We start from the raw sequence: 24361 nt of genomic DNA, 5'->3' as shown, positions 1-24361 counted from the left end.
TCGTTGGTGAGCTAATGGCCTTGGCCAACTCTACGACTAGACGAACAATCCGTCCCATTCTGGCCGTGATTAACCAGGGATATTGAAAGGTCACTTCCCCATGCACATGTACGGTATTAATTGAAATATAGCGTTTGGAATTAAGGGCCGTGCCCGGTGATGTGATTATAATAACAGGGTATACATCTAGTAAGGATTATATAATAACTGGGTATGCACCTAGTATTTATTATAATAACAGGGTATGCACCTGGTATTGACTATAATAACAGGGTAATAACATAGTATTTATGAATGCATTAAACAGGCAAAAGAGAGCACCAGGACACACGTTGAAACAATATCGACTAAATGAGGTTTTAAGGAAACATACTGAAATGGTCTTTTTCCAAATTGAAAGTGTTCGGATGATGTCTTTTTGAAGCAGCAAACAGATGAAAAAACATAAAATCAACTTAGATGTTAGTGTTAATAAACAGTTTGACAATGAGTGTCACGTGAGAGACAAAATCCTTGAATATAATAAACGATCATTTTGTGGTATGGAAGTCACTTCCTACCGACGACCGTTGATAGTTAAATAGTGTTTGTAAACCTGGCTTTCGGTTGTTGAAATGAACAACTTTCATTGAATTTTTTCGGTTGTAACCAGTGACATAATGTATCAGTGCTGATGTTATTGTTATGTACTCCGTGTATGTGTTTTAGATAATCCCGGTTGTTGGAGAAATATTTGTGAAAATTATTTCTGAATGTCAATTATATTCTGTGTCTAATTACTCAGTATTGTCTACAACAATATAAATTATCAGTTGCTATCACATGACACCGTAATTCACGTCAATCAAACTATATTTAGAATTGTTCAGACTTACATTTGTCAATCAAGAAGATTTTTTTAATTCGTGCAACACGTCAGTCCCAAAACAATGAAGGTGACTTATTCGTCCCACCTTTTCAGCCATAGAATATACTGCCTTTATGTATGGCTATTTTTTTTTTCTAAATTGCGACCAGCTGAAGGAATGGGGTACATTCAGCTAGGGTCCATTCAGGAAACAAATGTACCGTGTGACCCATGGTCCCTAGTTTGGTGATGTACCTTCATTTGGTGACAACATATAGACTGCTATTATATTGTTTTGCCATCTATAGTGAAAAGATTTCAGATTTTCACACTGGTTTTCCATCTTTATCTGTGGCAATCTAGTTGTCCTTTGACTGGTTTATAAGAATTTACTACCTGTGATATTAGCACTTAGGATATGTCTGAAACCATCACTCACCAATCCAGCTAACTGACTGAAATCAATACATTATGAAGCAGAACACGTCAAACAATACATTAATGATAGTTTCTGTGTCTCCTGCTGCGACATGAGTGTTGACTTCAAAAACAGCCTTTAGCTTTCCATCCACGAAAATATGCAGACAGTCGATAAGCTTTTTATCCCCCGCAACGTGTTTTGCGGGGGGTACTTAAATGCACTCCCTCCGTCCGTGCACACTTGTCTTTTCCGGAGCAGAACCCTAAAACCGTTTACCATTTCTTCACCAAACTTGGCATATAGATAGATCTAGTGATGTACTGGTGCCTCATGGTAGTTTAGGAATTTTAAATAAAGTATTATTGGCCTTTCCACAGCTACATGTTTAACTTAGACTGAAATTGGTGGTGAGCGTAAGGAATTTATAGTTTGCCTGGCCTTTTGACAGTTAGCGAGAACTCTGTCTTTACAAGACAGATCTGATGAAAGTAGAACACCACCATATTTTACTGATGAACTTGTATTAATTGCGATGTCACAAAACGAGAATGAGAGCTCAGGACAAGATTGTTTTCCTTTCCGAAAAACTACAACAGTGCTTTTAGATGCATTGTATGTTAGGCGCCATCGGGAAGCATAATCCGAGACAATGTGAAGTGAATTCTGCAGCCCACACGGGGTGGTACTTAACAGTGTCGTATCATCGGCTAACAGGATTGATGGCACGTCAATACCATATACACATATACCATTGTTACTGCGTCTTAGTTCAGTTAATAAATCATTAATAAAGACAAGGAAGAACCATGCAGACAGGACTCTACCTTGTCCTACACCTTGTTTTACTTCAAATGTATCTGAGCTATTTCCGTTGTACATTACAAAAGAAGAGCTGCAGGTGTAGCTATGATATAGCAGATTCCACATTTTCCCCGTTAACCCAAATTGTAGAGTTTTAGGAATAGACCGTTATGCCAAATGCGATCAAAGGCTTTCTCATTATCGAGAAACGCTGAAAAGACTTGTGAGCCACGCTCAACATAATATGTTACGCAATCATTGAGCATGAACTTTGACATAATGGCACCATGTTCTTTTCTAAATCCAAATTGTAGAGGGTCTGGAAAATAAGGATTAATATTACTTATATAACATTGTAGACGTGAGAGTAATAGTTTTTCAAACAGTTTTCCTACACAGGAGGTAGGGGTGATACCTCTGTAGTTTTTGGGGTCGCATTTTGAACCTTTTCCTTTATAAAGTGGAACAATCATACCCAGTCTAAGGATACTGGGAAAGTAGACAGCTTTCATAACTGCGTTATATAAGACGCAAAGCTTTTCAACCAGCGCGTCACCTCCATAGATAAGGTGTTCATTGTTTACATGATCTGGTCCAGGGGATTTGTTACGATTTAGATTGACCAGATGTTGTTTTAACTCTGAAGACTGGATATCGGCATATAGTACAGCGTCAGCATGAGTAGAATCATTAGGATCTGAAATTATATCTGCTAGTTTGTTATCTACAGATGCCTTAAATTCATCATCGAACGTTTCGGCGTGATGCGGTAAGGCAAGGTTAGCATAGTAAGCACCCCACAGGTTACAAATGGCCTCTGGTGTGTCCGCTTGGGTATTGTTAAACACTAATTGGTCAACTGTTGACCGCGGGCGTCTAAGTTTACGCACAGATTTAAAGAAGGTATTAATATCAGTTTCCGATGTAATTTCGAGTTCACTAGATAGTTCTTTGCGTTGTTTTCGCTTTGCCTGTCGATGTAATCGGAAATCGCGCTTTGCACGTTTGTATTCTCGATATGAATATGAATTGTCTCCCCTTGGTTTGTCATCTGCTAGCCAGGTTCGACGCGAGGCTCGCATTTGATAGTGAGCATCACCTAGGCCATTACTCTTCCAATATGGCTTTAGATACTGTCCAAATGTTCCAGAGAGAATACACTTAGAGCTAGCACTAGTAAGGGCACTACTGATCTGTTCATTATAGAGCTCAATGTCAGCAGGTTGAGCTTCATTGCATGGCATGCATATGTCACAGAGAAGTCTCCCTGTTTCTTCTGTGTAAGCATTTAATTCAGTGGACCCAGCTTTGTGCCATTTCGGAATACACGTTTCGGACGGAGGAATTACAGATTTAGGTTGTACTGTAACATTTACGAAACAAGGGAGGTGGTCAGAGATCGTGTAGTCACACTGATCGAGCACACAACACTGAAGTATGTTGCTTACCGCATGAGAGGGTAGAAGGATATAGTCAATTAGAGACTTGTACAAGTTGTCCTTACTTCTCCATGTGTAGTCCGGGCCATACGTGCGACAGGCATGTAACACGTGTACAAGATTTCTACAGGCAATAAGCTTTTCGAGTGCTTTTTCACGTGGGGAGAAAACAGTTTTACACAGATCGGAGTTCAGATCTCCTAATACATAAGTATCTCCTTCTTGACAAAGCATATCATAGGCATCCATTACCTCATCTAAAGCATCAAGATATGTTGAATGTAATACATTAGTAGATGGAAGTCTACAACAGATTACATACACATTTGCATATCCGTTGCACATAAGCTTAGCACTTACCAGGTACTCAGACGTTTGTAGTGGATAAGCTTTCCATCGCGATTGAGAATGACATAATATGGCTAGACCCCCGGAACCCCTGCAGGAGATACTTGTATTACACACACACGTTACAACGGCACACACGTTACAACGTTGTAATCATGAATGTCGGTCAGTTTGTGAACATTATTTGGATTTAACCAATGTTCTTGGATGCATAGTACATCTACATTAACAGGAACGGTATTAGATATTACACCAGGCGTGCTGCTAGACACACCACGTACATTCCAGGTAAGTAAACTTAGAGTCATGAGCAATAATGTTGCACACATGGAGAGATTTGGAGTTTTGCCGTTATTCATGGACATTTAGTACGGTTCATCTTGTCGGTATCCAGTACCGTTGTACTGTTCATTTTGATATTCGTTCATATTCCGTTGGCGATGCCGAGGTACATAATCCCTGCAACGAATGTCACGTGGCCAAAAGTTGCTGAAAATTTAAAACTTAGACTGAAATTGGTGGTAGTGGTCCTTTCTGGAACAGAACTTTCATTACATTACGAACCCTTTCATAACTCTCTTTCCACTTTTCTATCTACACACCAAAACATGTGACATAACTATAACTTGTAGACATATTCATGAAGAGTTTGTGGGGATATTGATGACTTTGACGTCTTGTTATCTATAGTTGCATTCACATTCTCAACAATAATTTGTGAACAACTTAACGAAGATCAGAATCGGCGAGCGATTCTCTAGATTTATCGATTACAATCTGGTTCGTCTATTTTTTAGGCTCTGGATTGTCTAACCACGCCTGAGTAGTTTCTCCATGGGTCAGTGTGAGTCATGGTGTCACTGACCTATAAAATCTGTTTGGGTGAATCTATTGGAGATCTTGAGGGTCTGAAGATGCTTACCAATCAGATTAGACTAATTAAGGGGGTTTGTCAATTAAAATATGTCCAAGTGATCTGACAATAACGAGACTACTAGCTGTAAGTTTATTTTCAAACACTTAATAATAAGATTAATGAAAGATATTCTTTTAATCAGGAAATGCAAGTTAATTAAGTAACTAACTAAGTAACATAGGCTAGCTGGAGTATAGATAAGTGTGAATAGGATTTCGAGTGCAGAGTACTTGTTTGTAATATTAGAGATGTTTAGACAATTCCTAACAGACTACGGTGAGTATAAAAGAAAACGTGTGATAACGCGACCAGTACTTTGATTACTTGTAGGAAAGTATGCCTGATATGATGTGGTGATATGATATTCATAGGAAAGTATTTCCCATATGATGTGGTGATATGATATTCATAGGAAAGTATGCCTCATATGATGTGCTGATATGATATTTGCAAGTGGTGATGTAGCAGAACCTTTCTGGAGGTCTCAAACAGCAGCAGCACCCATGGAGGAAGTGGTAATGATGGTGATGGTGGAGACCTTCTCCTGAATGTTTTGTTCGTTTATATCATGAGCCCACGCTTGTTGTTTTGAGCATATAGGAGAAAGATGCTTGGTGATGGTGAAGAATGGCGGTTTTTTTAAGTTGTTGAATCCATTTCACTCAATGTGCTGGATTGGTCGTAGTGAACATCCATGTCCGTCTGGTAAATCCAAACTGTCTATGAATTGTTCAACTTGCTGCTGGAAATATCTTTCTTTCACTCGGGAACTCCTTCACACTTTCACGAAAGCCGCCTAAGTCATCCAGTGTACTGATGTGTGGCAGCCGACTAAGGGGATTGGATGGTCAGGCTCGCTAGCTTGGTTGACACGTCATAGGTTGATGCACATGCTGTTGATCACTGGATTGTCTGTTCCAGACTCAATTATTTACATACCCCCCGCCTTATAGTTGGAATATTGCTGGGTGCTGCGTAAAACTGAACTCACTCACTCATGTAATGTATTGCTGAACTACTGATATGAAACACTGTTTTACAACTGACTAAAGATCATTCATGTTTACAACTGATAAATAATCCTGCCTTAACCTTATTTCATTGAATACATTTAACCTACAACACAATTCCTAACACCAGGGGTCTGCACGTCTTCATACACAACAACGTTGATAAAATACTGTCATCGGTCACAAGAAACTCACAGCAGTATATCGTTATACGACCTTGGAATAAGGAGGGTTAACGACATGTCAGAAACTTACGGCACACATGATGTGAAATTAGTGTTGTATACAGTATTCATGGAAATATAATCGTTTTTATTGTTTGTAGTTTGAGAGTAATTAAAGCTCAGCTTCAAACTCTTGATTTGGAATGTTTTACAGGAGAGCGAGTATAAGTTTGTTTTCAGTAATCCCAAATGCCAAACCATTAATCGATGTACAACCACTTGACACCTCATTTGAGATAGTCAGTAACCATCATTCCTCAACTGCTTACTATTTCATGTCTTTGATTCCGGTTGGACACTTCTCTTCCTACATTATGGAAACTGGTTAAGAATGAAATCTATTCTGTACTGCCTAGTGATACCTCGCCCTTTGATTTAACAAAATACGCCCTGATATTTCATGGCTTTTGACCTAATAAATAACTCTTAAAATCATCTAATATTGATAGTGTTATATTAATTCTATAATATTCAATAAAAGATTTTGCTGTGTGAACACTCGGGTCGGCAAACGCATACCCCCATAAGATAACTGAAAACATAATCCACAATTGGAAAAATGGACCCTCATTTTCTCACACCTTGTAATGAACACGAGGTACACATTTGATCACAACAATCGTTCATTGTTCAAAGATATAAATGCTCAGAACTTCTGAGTTGTTCCTTGTGTACCAAACAGCGAGAGAATTGCAGCCTGTTTAAAACTGCCTAGTGACCTTTGATTTAACAAAATGCGCTCTGACGACCTAAAAATAGCAGCTAAATTATCCTCATACGCATTGTGTGATATTAGTTGAATACTGAGTCGTCAAACTCATGCTCCTCATAAAATAGATAATCAAGACTTGAAAACATAATTTCTGTGCTCTGCTATCAGACAAGATCCATCTGGTCAAGCAGTCAAGGCTCTGGATGTCTTGTTTTGTCCATCCAACTACTCCAAAGGAAAAGGAAAGGACTGGCACAGCAAAAGTATTGACTTTGTTTCGGGCATTCCAAAATAAATGTAAGCCTGAACTTCCACAAGATGCTCAATAACTCCTCCCCCTTGTAACTTCACCGATCCATCATTAGTTACCTAGCTACCTTTCAAATGAAGAGTATTTCATTTGTTGAATCCAAATGTCATGCCGATATTAGAAAAGGGTTATTATTACTAGGATCAGTGTGGCCATTTTGTTTGACCTGTACCCTGAAAGTAATGTAGTGAAGTAATACTTTATATCCTGAACTTAGGACAAGTTTAAGATGCTTGTTTGAACAGAACCGGCACCTTGTGCTTCTGAACCTAGACAATGTACTTTCTTTTAGGTTGCCTGTGGAGCGAAATTATTCCTCAGACATATAACAACTGCAAAATTCCGTGTGGCCCTGGCACAATTTCGTTGCAATTCCCATGGTCTCAAAATAGAAAAAGGCAGATATTTCAGTATTCCTAGAGGTAAAATAATTTGTGCTCTTTGCAATGAAAACTACGACAAAGACGAACACTTTTTATGGTGTGTGGCGATGCGTCGAAAAACAACTTTCACTCAGGTAAAAATACTGCTTGAGAAGTACTTATTTAATAATCAAAACCAACCCTTACACGTGTCAAATATATACTATCCCAAACGGGAACAGCATAGGCGATTTGTATTTTAATGAATCTATTACTTACCTAATGTGTTCAGACAATCGTCAGAATATGTAACAAAATTGTTGATAACATGATTTTACACAATTGCACAAGTAAAAAATCGATTTCACCTGAAAGTGTTGATTTCGTTCAGATTTCTTACAAGGATTTGAAAGGTAGCGCCACAACGCAACAGAAATTAGCTTCCAGTTGAAATTGTGCAGCAAAGAGCATTCGCTGTTTGACAATAAAAATCCTGATTACTTTCAGAAATTGGCATTCGTGTTGAAAGAATTTCAAGGTCAAATCACTACGTCACGTCTTGAAAGAATGCATGCTGGAGATTACCAGTCTTCTGTTGTCAGGTATCTGAATGTTAGTCTGAGCAAGATATCTTGACTTGCTGCTCGTTGCAACCAAACAGGTCTAACAAATGACCAAAGCCCAAGATCGGTAACTCCGGGTACTACAGTTGCGTATTCGTAGTGCCACGGGCGTGAACCAGCAGCCTGGGTGCCTTGATTTCAGAGAATATCCGATCAAACTGTAAAGGTTGAAAGAGATTGGTCTGAGAGCCAGGAAATCAGACATCGGGTCGTGCTACGTCGTGACCATCGCGCTCAGCGTCCCCCTTATCTAAAAGTATCCACTTGGTTGTACAGACATTACCTTCCTTTTAAACTGGTGTAAAATTTCATGCATTAAAGTTAATTCGTGGACGAGTTATACTAAAGCATGTTTGAACATACAACGTTTTGGCAGCAGATTTCTCGTCTACTATAGTTGGCTTTTCGCATAAACGGATGCGAATGTATACATAGTGTACAAATTGTTTCAGAGAGATCCATGATGACTTACCTGTACATGTTACGTGGGATGTGTGAAACCAAGGATTTCATGTAAAAGTGGTTTCATGAAATCACTTTGACCACAGGGATGTCATGTATTCCCGAATATTTCAAGGGATTTAATGAAATTAATGAAATCTTAGCTCAGGGATTTCATGAAACCCGTGCCGACTTTTACCGAACACCAAATATATAATCCGAGTACAGAGCATATGCTCATAAGATTCATTTGTTGAGACAAGATGGACTGTTATGACACCGGATGTTACACGTCACGAAAGGGATCCTTTGGGGGTCCTGTTGCTTATGGACATTCTGTCCCTCAAGCACTCCGTTTGTCCAATGTATTCTTCATGACACCATCATCATATAATAACATAAAAAATATGTTTTGCTGAGGAGTGCGTGTTAGAGCGTAGATGAAATAGTTGTTTCCTGGGAGTCACTACAGAATACGTAAGCCACCCTAACCCAACCCAACACTAACACTAACACTAACACTAACACTAACACTAACACTAACACTAACACTAACCCTAACCCTAGCCCTAACCCTTTGATTATCAGAGGAAAAAAGATATTGATGGAATAAGGTAAACATGCAACATAATTAATTGGGGAACGTATTCTATTACCGCACCATTCTTGTTTTTGAACTTTATACATGAAACTTCAACTTCAGTTTCATCTTCTTTATTCTCATGGAACCACCATTGGTGGTACAAAAGCAAAGAATATACAAATGTACATAAATATAAACATGCGTCATCATGACGTTATTTACGTCACAATTACGCACACACAAAAAAGAGGTGAATAGTGAAAAAAAATTGCCAAGTTTAAAATTGAAAGGCGACATTACCTTGCTACGAGTTGACAAATTGGACCAACTGTGATATTTTTTTGGGACGAATGACTTTCTGTAAGAATTAAGGGACATACATTTAGAAAGATAATGGAATTCGTCACCACCTAAGTTACATATTTCACACATTCTCTCTTCTCTCGGTATGTTCTGCCATCTGCCAGTTTCGATCGGAAGGTTTAGATTTGAGGCTCTAAATTTCAAAATATTTGTGTTTAGATTTTGGAAATGAAAGATATTTTTCAAAAGACAGTGTTTTTTAAGTATTGATGATAGAATTCTTTAGAGTTGGAACGTTTATAGTCTTGCCACTTTTGAATAAACTGATCTGTTAAGATTTGTTTTGCTTTTGAAACTAACGACTTTGTACAATATGCCGAGGGATTTACATATACATTTCAGATAAACCGATTCTGTCTAATAATTGTTTTATGGGGTGCAACCGAGGGTATGTCGTAGGATGTTGTTCATAGTTATGAATAGGACATGAGATAGTTTGATCGTCTCAGTAGACGCGAGGTTATGACAAAGAGGCAACATATTGACATAGATTCTTATATTTAGAGGGGTTCTACCGAATTCACCATAAACTATAGACTTTGAGGTGGATTTTCTAAGACCGTAGGCAATGTTTAGAAACTTTATATGGACACTTTCATTAAGTTTCTCATGTGCCCATATTTCGGATCCATGTGTAAAGATTGGTGATGTAATAACATCAAAAGCTGACATAAAACAGTCAAGTGGTAGATTTACATTTCGTTCTCTCTTTAAGAGACAGTACATCGCTCTTGTGGCATTTGCGATTACTCGTTTAATAGCGGTAACCATTCTTTTATTCCTGTGGAATGTCTATCAACGATATCCAATTTTCTATTTCCGTATTTAAATTCTAACCAAGTTGTTTCAGCCGGCCCCGCACCCAAAAACAACGACTTTAGTTTTTTGATAAACCATGTTTAATTTCCAGTTTTCGGAATAATGATAAAATGTGACTATCGATTTTTGAAGATCTTCTTTTTTTTCCAAAAAGAACAGTATCATCAGCATATAATGGTACGGAAAGTTGTAAGATCAACTAAGTTGTAAGTTGTAGTTCATTTTCACAGAACATCTCTAACATCTCATCAGCCGCGCTCATACAGGTGGTTTTCTAATTCGTTTTAAAAAGTTTGAAAATAAGAACGGGGACAAATGTTCCCCCTGGCGAACACCTTTTTTCACAAGGAAATTAACAAGAGGAATCATTGTTGAATTTTACAATTGATTTAATGTTATCGTACAAGTTTGTAATAAGCGTAACGAATTTGCCGTGAATTCCAATCTTCTGTATCTTCGTCCACAGACCGATTCTCCAAACAGTGTCAAACGCTTTCGTGAAGTCAGTAAACGTGAATATTTGTTTTTGAGTCGACATTATATTAGCAAGTATATGTAAAACAAAAATGTTATTTGTTGTTATAAAGTTCTTAAACCCGCTTGTGTCGGGGTAATTAAATCGTTTATTTCTAGAAATTCCGAAAGTCTAGCATTTAAAATACATGTCAAAATGTTTCCCACAAAGATCAAGATTGTTATTGGTCTGTATGAACTGGAGTCATTTTGATCTCCTTTATTTTTATATGCGGTTTTTATAATACCGATTAGCCACGATTCGGGAAGTTTCCCAGGTGAAAGTGTGAAGACCGAAGAAGTCGACGTAAAACGAAGCTAGTGAGTCAATCATATAATCATTTTCAACAATATCTAATCCAGTGGCTTTAACTCTCTTCAATTTTGTAACAGTTCTCTTTATTTATTCTGACCCGTGAAGGTCCGTGGTAAAACAGGCCTTCAGCAACCCATGCTTGTCATAAAAGGCGACTATGCTTGTCGCAAGAGGCGACTAACGGGATCGGATGGTCAAGCTCGCTGACTTGGTTGACACATGTCATCGGTTCCCAACTGCGCAGATCGATGCTCATGATGTTGATCACTTTATTGTCTGGTCCAAACTGGATTACTTACAGACCACCGCCCTATGGCGGTAATAGTGTTGAGTGCGGCGTAAAACTAAACTCACTCACTCTATATTTCTTCTAGAGTGATATCTTTATTTAATATGGTACAATCGAGATTAAAATCTGCTCTTTCGTGTGTGGACTCACTTCTTTCGTCGTCATCATGGTCGTTGACATTTGAAGCTTTGTAATGATCATAAAAAGGACATTTTGTCATTTCCAGTGAAACGTCCACCTCTCAGGACATTCCATTGCTTTGGTGATTTCTTTCATAAACGTTCTTTGGAGTGAGGTTTTATGGATTCAGATATATTTATCTAAACATGTTTTGTAAGTTTTTGATTCTGTGCGGAGCCTTTGAACATTGGTTATTGATTTTTTAACTCGGCGTTTAGCTTCATAGAATCGGCGTTTAAAGTGTCTACATTCTTCACCGAGCTGAGGTTTGTTTGTTTTTTCACAGTCGATATGGCACGCGTGCGTTCTCGCACCGAATGTTTCACGTGCGGCGTTAACTAGCACGTGCGCGAGATTATCCGAGAGCGTGTCCATAATCGACAAGCCTGCCTGGTTGGATATAGCGCGATGTGCAAAATATGTAAGTCTGTTTGCTTAATTAATGTCTATGTTTTGCCGATATTCACCTTCCTTTTCTACATTGTTATGTTTAGGTCTCGGTATAGAATCTTTGTGAGGGTTTGGGGCTTGAGAGAGTGATTGTGAGTCATCATTTGCTATGCCATTCAAAGTGAATGACATTCGGCAGTGAACATCTGAGGTGAAAGGTGTATAATTCAAAACGTCATTGTAATCACTCATTGTTAACATTTCCAGTAAGTAAGTAAGCATACGGTGTAGCTTTGGATATGGAGATCGTCTAATACAGTTAGCTCTCGTTTATCCGACACTTGTGGGTGCATAGAAATATGTCGGATTAAGGAGAGTGTCGGATTAATGTATTTGTATGTCAGTTTTAATCTCTTGAAAACCGATAATGTCTTTTGTTTCAAGTTCAGCATGTTCAAGTCTTTTGCGGAGATCGCATACATTAATACTTCAAAATATTATATTGGTGAAGTTATTACAAAGCGTTCTGTCATTATCATCATCATCATCATCATCATCTACTCACAAGTTACACAAGTTCCTATTTTACAGTTTGAGACGATGAATTCTGGAGGTTAAATACATGAGTCAAATTTGGCACGTGTCAATATGTGTTTTAGGTTACGGCATTGACGTTTACTTTTAATAATTGTTACATTAGCCATAATTCGATTCATTTGAATATCAGCATTTAAAATTGGAACATTTTGTCTCATGATATGAAAAAGTTCCGGATTCATGTTGTGTGATAGCGTTATTTATTTGTTTATCACGAACTTTCAGCAGTGTCCTTCTGTCTGTGTTCATTGCTCTTTTTATTCCATCTTCCACAAGAACAACTGGGTATCCACGGGACTATAGATGTGAATTTAGTTATGCAAGTTGTATGTTCTTTGTTCGGTATTGGTGACAAAATCGCGCAGATATATCTTGCATATTTCTAGGGAATTCTTCTCTTTACATGACTCGGGTAGTAAGATGAAAACTGTATATGTTGTGTAGTATCAATAGGTTTATAATATATATCTGTTTCTTGATTACGTCCACATATTTTACCAAATTGGAATTTCAGATTAATTTGAGTCCATGGTATTAAGATGTAAATGTTTGTTCAAGTTATTTAGGGCCAAAGGGCCGTAACATGAAACAGTCGTTAAGTAAATGTCGACAATCGCATCAGAATAGAGTGGAACATATACAATCCTTTACACACCAATATGCAATACTCGGAAAAAAACCCGTTAAGCACCCCTAAATATGTTGACCGCTAACAAAACTAAGTTCAACATGTGTATGATAGAAATGTGTTGCGTGTCAAGAAGTAATGTTTAACCCTCACGAAGTGTAGTTTGTGTTCGTGCCACTTATGGATATTCAGTCTGCATGGGTTAACATGTTCAAAAATATATTTGTAACACTATGATACGAAGGAAATTATCGGATATTTGTATTATAATGGCACCGTGTAAATTCTGTTGCTAAGACTAGTTTTATGCCAAACATTCTCTGTTAATATTCTGACACAATATGAATCCCTTCCCTGCTGTAGATTGTAATTTGCGACAAAGTTAATGTGACTGTTTATCTGTTTGGGGACTGTTTATCTAGGTATGGACTGTCTACTATGACAGTGATTATCTGGGTATTGGCTGTCTGCTGATTATCTATGTATAGTGTTTAATCAATATGTATGTACTGACTACTAGGACACTGTTCATCTAGTTATGGACTGATCACTGTGATAGTTAATCTAGGCATGGACAATCCAGTGTTTATCTGGGCTTGGACTGTCTACTGGGGCAGTGTTTATCTATAGTTTGGCATGAAATGCATGTGGGTCCGGTTATTTTTATAATAATATAACTCTTCATCCAATGATCCAATCGGTAGTTTGCTTAGCACAAACCTAGAAACATTAATGTTGTGATCCTCTGCACGGATGGATTTTAACTTTCTTGTGGACAGGTGTTCTTGCAAATAGCCGGCGAACGACATCTCTGATGACCCTGATGTCAAAAGAATCTAACTTTGGATGACTACCTTTTTGTAAAAGGTTTTGCTTATTGGTTGTTGGTTTATTTCTCATAATTTTATACAAAAGTTGTACGTTTCATGTAATCCGACACTTTATAAATCGGTTTGCTACGTTTGATCTCTCTCTCTCTCTCTTTTTTTTTAAAAAATGAACACCTTTCCAAATAAACGTTTAGAAATCATCTGACTAAGCTTTCAGGATGACAGCTAGAAGTAGTGAATGATCCAAACGGCCAATCACTGTGCTCACAGTGAACACGTAACTATGATGAACTGCATGTGCATTTACCTTTCTTAACAAACACTGCCGCTGTTACAGGTCATTGGCTCTCCCCATCAGCAAGCTGTCAGCGTTCTGCTGTTTATTTTGTTGACAGTTGCATAAACAGATTCTCTCATATAAGTGCATAAAATCGGTGATTTACAATGTGATTAGGTTGTCTGACTTGCAAAGTTTGAGATCGAGTGGATCATTGGATGAAGAGTTATTTATAAAGAAAACCCGGGTCCACGTGCATTTCGTGCCAAACTATAGGTATGGGTCATTAGGTTGGTACATTTCTGGGAGTGTGTTTTTAAAATTACCCTTAAACTGTACTACTGTTGGGTACAGGACCACCCGTTGTACATGTACTACTGTTGAGTACAGATTCACACGCTTTAACTGTACGACTGTTGAGTACACCTCCACACACTTTAACTATACAACTGTGGAGAACACCTGCGTACACTTTAACTGCAATACACTTGAGTACAGTTCCACACATCTTAGCTCCAGTACTGTTGAATACACGTCCATGGGCTTTAACTTTACAGGTACAGGTCCACACACTTTAACTGTACGACTGTTGAGTACATCTGTAAACGGTGTAGTACTGATGTACTGATGAGTACTGTTCTACACACTTTAACTGTACTGCATTTGAGTACTGGTCCACACACTTTAACTGTACCACTGTTGGTTACAGATGCACACGCTTTAACTGGTATGCTGCTGAGTACTGCTGTAATACTGATGGCAACATTTCGACTTTCGATAGGTGTACCTACGTTTTAAACAGTCCTCCTGTTCACTGAATGTCTGTTGTGTAGGTTGTTTCAGTTGGTAACCTTGACTTCTGTAAATGTATACATATACTATTGCCTTCCCAGGGATCCAAACCGAGGTCCAGGCGAGGTGTCGTTGGGGCTCTGGCCAGAATATACTAAAAAGCAGCGGTATCTTGAACTCAACCTCAATCTGCTGAAGTTGGATGCAGCGATGAACGTCCGGTCTGGACCAAGGACCGAACAATGCGCATTCTGGAAACACTACCTACCTCGTCTTGTCGCTGGAACAGGTAACAACTAGCTCATTTCATCTCCCTATAACGCCACTTTCGTTAAATCATCCCGTGATATGAACACTCACACGTCTGAATCATTAGTATTATCCCACATGTCCATAACATCGTTTTAGGATCTTTGGTGTGCACCCTTCCACCTCCTCTACATAAATCGCTTCACAGGGTTTCCCTTTGTCTCTTCCCCTAACTTTCAGGTGTTGTGCCGTTCGCTCACATGGGGCGAGTAAAGTAAGATTTCTCATTGAGCTTAATACACTACTTGGGCTTTCTGATGCACAATCATTACTCAGAGTAAGGAAACACCATACTTATCCACAAATACCAATGCTTAGTTACTCTGAAGAATAATCAGAGATGTGGGTGATGTGCTGAGACACACCATGCCAAATGAGTGCTTTTATCACGCACTGACGTCATAAATTGGACAGTGTGGATTAAAGTTCACATATTCTTTTCTTTTGTGATAGCCTCACCCTGTACTCACACTGTACACAACTGTACTGACACAACTCATACTTGACATGACCTGTCCCAGGATGAATACATTATACATATATACACATACACGTATATACCAAAGTTATCCAGGTATTAGTACCTCCTAGGTCGATCATCTATGACACAGGTTCAAGTGGAGGTTGACATTATACATATATACACATATATGTATATACCAAAGTTATTCAGGTATTAGTACCTCCTATGTCGATCATCTATGACACAGGTTCAAGTGGAGGTTGACATTATACATATATACACATATACGTATATACCAAAGTTATCCAGGTATTAGTACCTCCTAGGTCGATCATCTATGACATAGGTTCAGGTGGAGGTTGACATTATACATATATACACATATATGTATATACCAAAGTTATCCAGGTATTAGTACCTCCTAGGTCGATCATCTATGACATAGGTTCAGGTGGAGGTTGACATTATACATATATACACATATATGTATATACCAAAGTTATCCAGGTATTAGTACCTCCTATGTCGATCATCTATGACATAGGTTCAGGTGGAGGTTCACATTAAAATCCAGACTCATAACATAGGGCACTGCGTTGTCATTATAGTCTGTTTGCCGTGAAATCGCACCGATGAATTTCACTTTAAACATAAAAGTAAATCGAATAAATTGAAATTAAGATTGCGTATACTCATAATTTTACCAATTGAACATCAAAACCTCAGAATTTTATTCAACTTAAGATAAAAGTCTAACAAACGATCATAATTTCAAATCACTTTATTTGTTTGTATTACAAGAGGGTATGCATAATAAATCAAACCACGAGTACAAGTAGGGTTGGTCTAAGTTAACGCTCATTACGTACCGCACCTTGGTTTGCTTCACTGTTCCAACGGCTTCGCTTACCCCCTTGTAATATAAACCAGTAATACTGATTTGAATCCATGGTCGTTCGTTAAACAACTTTTATCCTAAGTTGAATAAAATTCTAATACTTACATTTTCAAATTGGAAGGTAGAATTATGAGAATTCGAAATATTAATTTCACATTATTTGGTTTACTGGTTAGTTTAAAGTGAAATTCATCGTTACGTTTTCAATGCAAACAGACTGTAACCCTTGCATCGTTATATAGGACACTGTATTGCCATTTAACCATTGACTCATTATGCGTGACATAATATTATCATAAACCATTTACTCATTATGCATGGCATTGCATTGCCATCAACCACTGACTCATTATGTATGACATAGCCTTTCCATCAACCCTTGCCTTTTTATGTATAACATAACATTGTCACGAACCATTTACTCATCATGCTTGGCATGGCATTGTCATTAACCCTTCATGCATTATGTATGGCATAGCAGTGCCATTGATCCTTGCCTCATTATGTATGACCTGTTATTTACCGTTGACTCATTATGCGTGATATTGCTGGAATATTGCTAAAGGCAGCGTAACGGTAAACTCACCCACTCACCATTATGCATGATATAACATTAGCCTTTGCCTCTATGTATGACATAACATTGTCATTAACTCTTGCCTCATTATGTATGATATAGTATTGTCATTAAAACATTATGTATAATATAGCATTGCTTAGTATATATATGCCTAAGAATTATCATAACCCCTGATTCTTTGTATGTGACATAGCATTGTTATTAATCATTGCCTCAGTATGTACGGCACAACATTACTTAGTATGTATGGCTAAGAATTCAATAACGTGTAACCCCTGCCTCTTTACAAATGACATAACATGGCCATAAGCCCGTGCTTTATTATATATGACATAGTATTGTCTATAACCCGTGCCTCATTATGAAAGAATTATCACTGACACTGACCCGTCTCATAATACACGACGTAAACTCCAGCCTCTTCACTGAAACGTACCACTGTCCTTACTCGCGTACTATAAAGTAAGCTTGGGAAGGTAGTGTCAGCATGTCTGTTTGACGTCTTACAGCTGCGTACCCTGACAAACAGAACATATGGGGACGGGGCACAATGTATACGTCAGTGCGCGTAACTGTGGCCTTTTCTCCTATCTAGCCTGTCATAACTTATATTCGATACTCCACGTCCCATGAATTGTGTTAAATTTCCGTCTGATCGATCGCAGATGTGTTTCACGTCATGTGTCCTGCCAGCTGTCACTGATGCGCGTCACCTCTCCGTCATATCAACAACAGGACGAGTGCTCCTTCTATCACACAAATCAAACTGAGCACATCGTGATAGTCGTGGAGGCTTATCAAATCTGTGCTCACACATGCCTGGTAACAGCACTATTGTCAACAGCACTATTGTCAACGCGTGTTTTATTGACCACGCGTTCTCGTCAACTCTGCGACGGCACACGCTCGTCATCTCCGTGTCACACTGACAACTCCTGCATGCCAACACACGTCATCTCCACATTACAGCGATGACACACACATGCCAACTCCATGTTACATTGATGACACATGCATGCTAACTTCATGTTATAACAAACACACAAACACACACACACACACACACACACACACACACACACACACACACACATGTGACAACGCGATGTTACAGCAACGATACACAGTCAACTCCACATTACACCGATGACGCAAGCATGGTAACTCCATGTTACAGCAATAACACACGTCAACTCCATGTTACACCGATGTTACAGCAATGACATACATGTCAGCTCCAGAATACGGCAATGTCACACAGGTCAACTCCATTATACATCAGTGACACACATGTCAACTCCACATGACAGCGATGACACACATGTCAACTCCACAATACAGCAATGACACACATGTCAACTACAGTAAACCAACTTCACACACGTCAACTCCACATTACAGCTATGACACAAGCAGGTCAACGCCATGTTACATCACTGAATTGTAACACTGTACACATGTGGGAATCACTTCCACATCATCCTGCCCACATGTGCAAGTCCGCTCAGTATCACATTGTCCACAGTAGCGTACCATTTCAATGTCAAATTGACTACGTACATGTGCGCACATGGAAAACACATGCCCCTCCGTGCTATATTGACCATACATGAGTCACCTCCGTGTCCTATGGACCACACACACACGTCACTCCGTGCCACATGGACTACACAATGTACCTTTCATTTCATGTGGACCACACACGCATCCTGTCCAATTGGTATGGACCACACATGCAACTTGTACATGTGGTATGGACCGCACACGCGTCCCCTCCATTTCATATGGATCACACATGCGTTTCCTCTGTGTTATATGAACCAAATACACACGTCACCTCTATGTCAAACTGACCACACATACGTCGCCTCCTTATCACATGGACCACACACGTCATCTCCGTGTCACTTGGACGACACATGCATTCCCCATGGGTTACATGGACCACATGCACGTCCCCTTCGTGTCCGACAGACCACACAGGCATCCCCTACGGGTTACATGGACCACATGCACGTCCCGTCCGTGTCAGACAGACCACACAGGCATCCTCTACGGGTTGCATGGACCACATGCACGTCCCGTCCGTGTCAGACAGACCACACAGGCATCCTCTACGGGTTGCATGGACCACATGCACGTCCCGTCCGTGTCAGACAGACCACACAGGCATCCCCTACGGGTTGCATGGACCACATGCACGTCCCCTTCGTGTCCGACAGACCACACAGGCATCCCCTACGGGTTACATGGACCACATGCACGTCCCGTCCGTGTCAGACAGACCACACAGGCATCCTCTACGGGTTGCATGGACCACATGCACGTCCCGTCCGTGTCAGACAGACCACACAGGCATCCCCTACGGGTTGCATGGACCACATGCACGTCCCGTCCGTGTCAGACAGACCACACAGGCATCCCCTACGGGTTCCATGGACCACATGCTCGTCCCGTCCGTGTCAGACAGACCACACAGGCATCCCCTACGGGTTACATGGACCACATGCACGTCCCGTCCGTGTCAGACAGACCACACAGGCATCCCCTACGGGTTGCATGGACCACATGCACGTCCCCTTCGTGTCCGACAGACCACACAGGCATCCCCTACGGGTTACATGGACCACATGCACGTCCCGTCCGTGTCAGACAGACCACACAGGCATCCTCTACGGGTTGCATGGACCACATGCACGTCCCGTCCGTGTCAGACAGACCACACAGGCATCCTCTACGGGTTACATGGACCACATAGGCATCCCCTACGGGTTACATGGACCACATAGGCATCCCCTACGGGTTGCATGGACCACATGCACGTCCCGTCCGTGTCAGACAGACCACACAGGCATCCTCTACGGGTTACATGGACCACATAGGCATCCCCTACGGGTTACATGGACCACATAGGCATCCCCTACGGGTTACATGGACCACATAGGCATCCCCTACGGGTTCCATGGACCACATGCTCGTCCCGTCCGTGTCAGACAGACCACACAGGCATCCCCTACGGGTTACATGGACCACATGCACGTCCCGTCCGTGTCAGACAGACCACACAGGCATCCCCTACGGGTTACATGGACCACATGCACGTCCCGTCCGTGTCAGACAGACCACACAGGCATCCCCTACGGGTTGCATGGACCACATGCACGTCCCGTCCGTGTCAGACAGACCACACAGGCATCCCCTACGGGTTGCATGGACCACATGCACGTCCCGTCCGTGTCAGACAGACCACACAGGCATCCCCTACGGGTTGCATGGACCACATGCACGTCCCGTCCGTGTCAGACAGACCACACAGGCATCCCCTACGGGTTGCATGGACCACACGTTTTTTCATCTCGGCATCACTAGTCCTCCTTCCTTCGATTCACGTGCTCTTCTCGATCCTTATATACCAACTATATACATACACCTTTAATATCATACTAATTTGAATATTTCGTATCTGTGTTTTAAAAACCCCATAAAACTAATCACGCATCAAAGAATATCGTTTTAGTTTAACAGTTATGAAAGCTGACTATTGAATGTAAGAACTTTCACAACACGTGGTGTCTGGATGAGTTCAGTCTGAGATGCCCCGCATGACCTGTGTAAGTCTCGCACGTGACAATACTAACAAGACTTGCTGCAGTTTGATATCCCATCGATGGAGGAATGCTGCCTTCCCATACATGGTAATTAACATATTATGACAATTATCATTATAGTACTTGTGTTGTCCGCGTGTTGCATGTTTGTCTGCTTCCTTGGCCACAGGGCCTGTGTAAGTGTCGAGCCTCATACGATATCGAACTTTACTTTCATCCTAATGTCTTGGAAGTTAGCACAGTGAAATTAGCAAGAAAACAATATGAACTACTAAAAGATCTGAAAATCAAACGGAAGACACTTAAATGTTTTCACGTGTTCAATAAGAGAAAATAAAAACCCCAAATGCTCCTTTTAAACAATGTGAATGTTTTTTTGTTATTATTTAAGGTTAGATGTGACCGGGCGAACTTGTCGGCACTGTTTGCCTCTGATAATTAACATAATATCACACCGCCATGGTGGTTGGTGAATAATTTTCCGAAGACATGAAGGGAATATCTTTTACTGTATATACTATTGCTGTGGAGGGTGACTAACGTGTCCTACTGGTATGTTACAGTAAGCTTGTTATATAACGGAATGTTTATGCCTTTATCTTATGTAAAGGTAATAAATTACCTTGTTTTGTACTTCATGCCAATAACCTTTGGATAAAAACAAGCTGCGTTCAGAGCATCTTCAATTTGTCAAAGTATCCTCAAGCTGATGACTTCTGTCATGCTGAGTTTGAATGTGGTTCCATGTCCAATGATTCTGTTGTTAGACATTGCAGATATAGTTAGAATGTCTTCCTTCTGTTACTCCTGTAGCTTAACTATTCAGTTCGGATCATAGGACTATCTATAGTAGTACGATTATTTGGCAATTGCAAAAAGTGTCAGAAGTGAGAAGAAGAATTCGAATAACTACATAGCCTAATTCACAAAATAACGACAAAGATGGCCCCAAAAGTTTTATGAGATAGTTTCTAACAGCTTTGCTACATTTTACAAGTGCCACAAGAGTACAGATCCATGTGATGTAATGCTTGAGTAAAGAAACGTGGTGGGGAAACATTAGCTGGGAGCCTGGCCTACATGTGTTGTCCTTGTATGTGTAAGAGGCTAAGTTTTATGAATTACATGTCATGTGAAATCCATGTCCTGCACGTTTACTATTTTAGGTGTACATTATCAGTGTATTATCATAACACAATATAACTACGATTAGCAAGACTATGTTTAACCCTGATATCTTTGTTGCAGCTGATATCAGTTCTGTGGAGAAAGACTGGAAGGAATCGTACAACGAATGGAAAACTCGCTACATCGTGGACTGGAAGCATCAGTTTGATAGCTTTCTGAAGAACTATGAACGCCGATTTCAGACATGCGGAATGCCGTGATTTGAACATATTCACGATAACATATACCACAAGCAAAACGTATAGGAATAACCAACGATTTGATAGTTAATTTTAAGTTGAACGTGGTGAGGTCATTGATACCCTAAGGTTAATGCAACATTCTGCGTGCTTAATGGGCACTTTTAACGACATGTTAGAACATGCAGTGAAGCAACTGATTCAATAATTGTGTGGGTTTCAGTGAATTGCAACTGTCAAAAACAACGATAAGCAAGGGTGCTGAAACACATCAGTACCATGTTTGATTCAAATACCCAAGGACAACAGCCTAATGTGGAAGACAGACTTTCCATGCAGCTTGTTGCAACTTGGCACTGGTACTTGTGAATCGGTTCCGTAGGGCTTGGAGCAAAACATATCGGCCATCTGCCCTTGATGTGTTTTTTTTCTGGGTCGTCCAGAACGCTGTCTGTATTCTACCAGTGACCTAGAATCTGTCCGTCAGTGTGTGAATGACAGAGGGAGACACCTTATGATTCACCATCCTGTAACCATGCAATGGCCCTACTTCTTTTTAAAATGTATCATGAATATCTTCAATATCGGTTGATGAGTAGAATCGACAGAATTCGGAACCGTTAAGAAAGATTAGATGAGTATGTTCAGGAACGTCTCGTGGAAAAAGTGACAATTTACCTAATTTTGACATTGGCAACTGCAATACCTTCCAGCCCTGTTGGGCCAGAGTTTCTGCGTTAAAGACCAAGACCTAGACGATGACGATAACATCAACCACTTCCATTTTTTAACCACTCAACTTGTCGCAAGAGCCCAATTTACCGCCTTTATGGAAGACCACAACTTTACTTTTATCAATAGTGATTGCTATTTAATATTTTTCACAATACTGTGATAGTAAATTTAACCTTTTCTGCATACAAACACTTATATCCATGTCGTCAGCAAATAAAAGAATAAATATTTCCCAGAATTCCAAAGTTGCAACATGTTGTCCTTCATAAGACGTATGTTCGACGAGATCATTAATAAAAAGAGAAAACAGTATCGGGGACGTCTGTCCTACTCCTGTACTACACCTGAAAAAGCTAGAATAACCACCAATTTGATAAATATTTCCAATAATTCTAAATACCTCTCCCTTTACACCTTTACGATAGAATGAATCAAAGGCTGCTTTTAAATGAATAAAAGTATAATAAAATCTACCAGGTTTCTGCGATAAGTGTTTCTGGATGAGAGTATCAATAATCAATAATCCTTTACGAAAACCTGCCTGTTCTTTTACGATAACATTCTCCTCCGTAGACCACACCAAGAGCCTATTGCATATTGTTTTAGCAAAGACTGTACCAGCAACATCAATTAAATGCCTATAGTAATCAGCTTCATTTACACTGCCCTTCTTGTAAACAGGAAGAATAACTCCAGAAGTCCATTATTCAGGGTAAATACCGGTGGATAATATAATATTATATAATTTAAGTAGCATGCCAGTACATTTTAAAGGAGCGTGATAAAAAAAATCTATGGGAATACCATGAAATCCTGGTCCTTTACCAGAGTCAATGGCAGACAATACTTCATTTAAAGGGAAGTAGTCCTATCAAGTTCATCCCATCAGCTGCCATTTTAATAAAATCCTCGTCAATTGCATCAGCAAAGCCATCTACAAGTTTTGTAAAATTCAATAAAGTTTACACAACTTTTTGCTTTCCTGGAACAAACCTTTAAAATGATTAGTCCACTCATTTATACTTATAGTTTTGGAAAAAAAACATTGATTTTCTTGACATAAGAGACCAGAGTGTCCTACTGTCATGTTGCCTCCACGATTCACTGACTTTTTCCCCATGAACGTTTCTGAGAAAGGCTGGGCTTTCCGTTTGCATAACAGTTTATAGTCTCCAGGCTGAAATGTCCGTCAGCACTACTGTTAGTGGTGTGGAACATGCTTAGCCTCCCACGCACTGATGCACGTGCGCCCTCACATTCAGCGTCGTACCAATCACCTCCCTTCTTACCCTGAGTGTCAGCAGAGCCAGAGGGAGACTTACTTACTACAGCCAAACACACATGATTTCATGATGTTTGTAAACATAGAG

General features: G+C 39.8%; 1 protein-coding gene across 2 annotated transcripts in view; it reads left to right on the top strand.

Annotated features, from left to right (window-relative positions):
- Positions 1 to 23782, top strand: part of LOC137281530 (acetylcholinesterase-like) — a 46154-nt gene extending 22372 nt beyond the window's left edge. The window contains exons 3-4 of one of the 2 annotated variants that reach the window (XM_067812811.1): positions 15133 to 15320; positions 22138 to 23782. In XM_067812811.1, coding sequence (XP_067668912.1) covers positions 15133 to 15320; positions 22138 to 22277 — 328 coding nt within the window. In that variant the 3' untranslated portion in view covers positions 22278 to 23782. The remainder of the gene's footprint in view (positions 1 to 15132; positions 15321 to 22137) is intronic. The other variant, XM_067812812.1, reaches the window with a different exon arrangement.
- Positions 23783 to 24361: the final 579 nt, after the last annotated feature.

Source organism: Haliotis asinina, chromosome 4 (assembly GCF_037392515.1).
Source record: "Haliotis asinina isolate JCU_RB_2024 chromosome 4, JCU_Hal_asi_v2, whole genome shotgun sequence".
Classification (NCBI taxonomy): domain Eukaryota; kingdom Metazoa; phylum Mollusca; class Gastropoda; order Lepetellida; family Haliotidae; genus Haliotis; species Haliotis asinina.
This window is presented reverse-complemented; position numbering and strand designations above follow the sequence as displayed.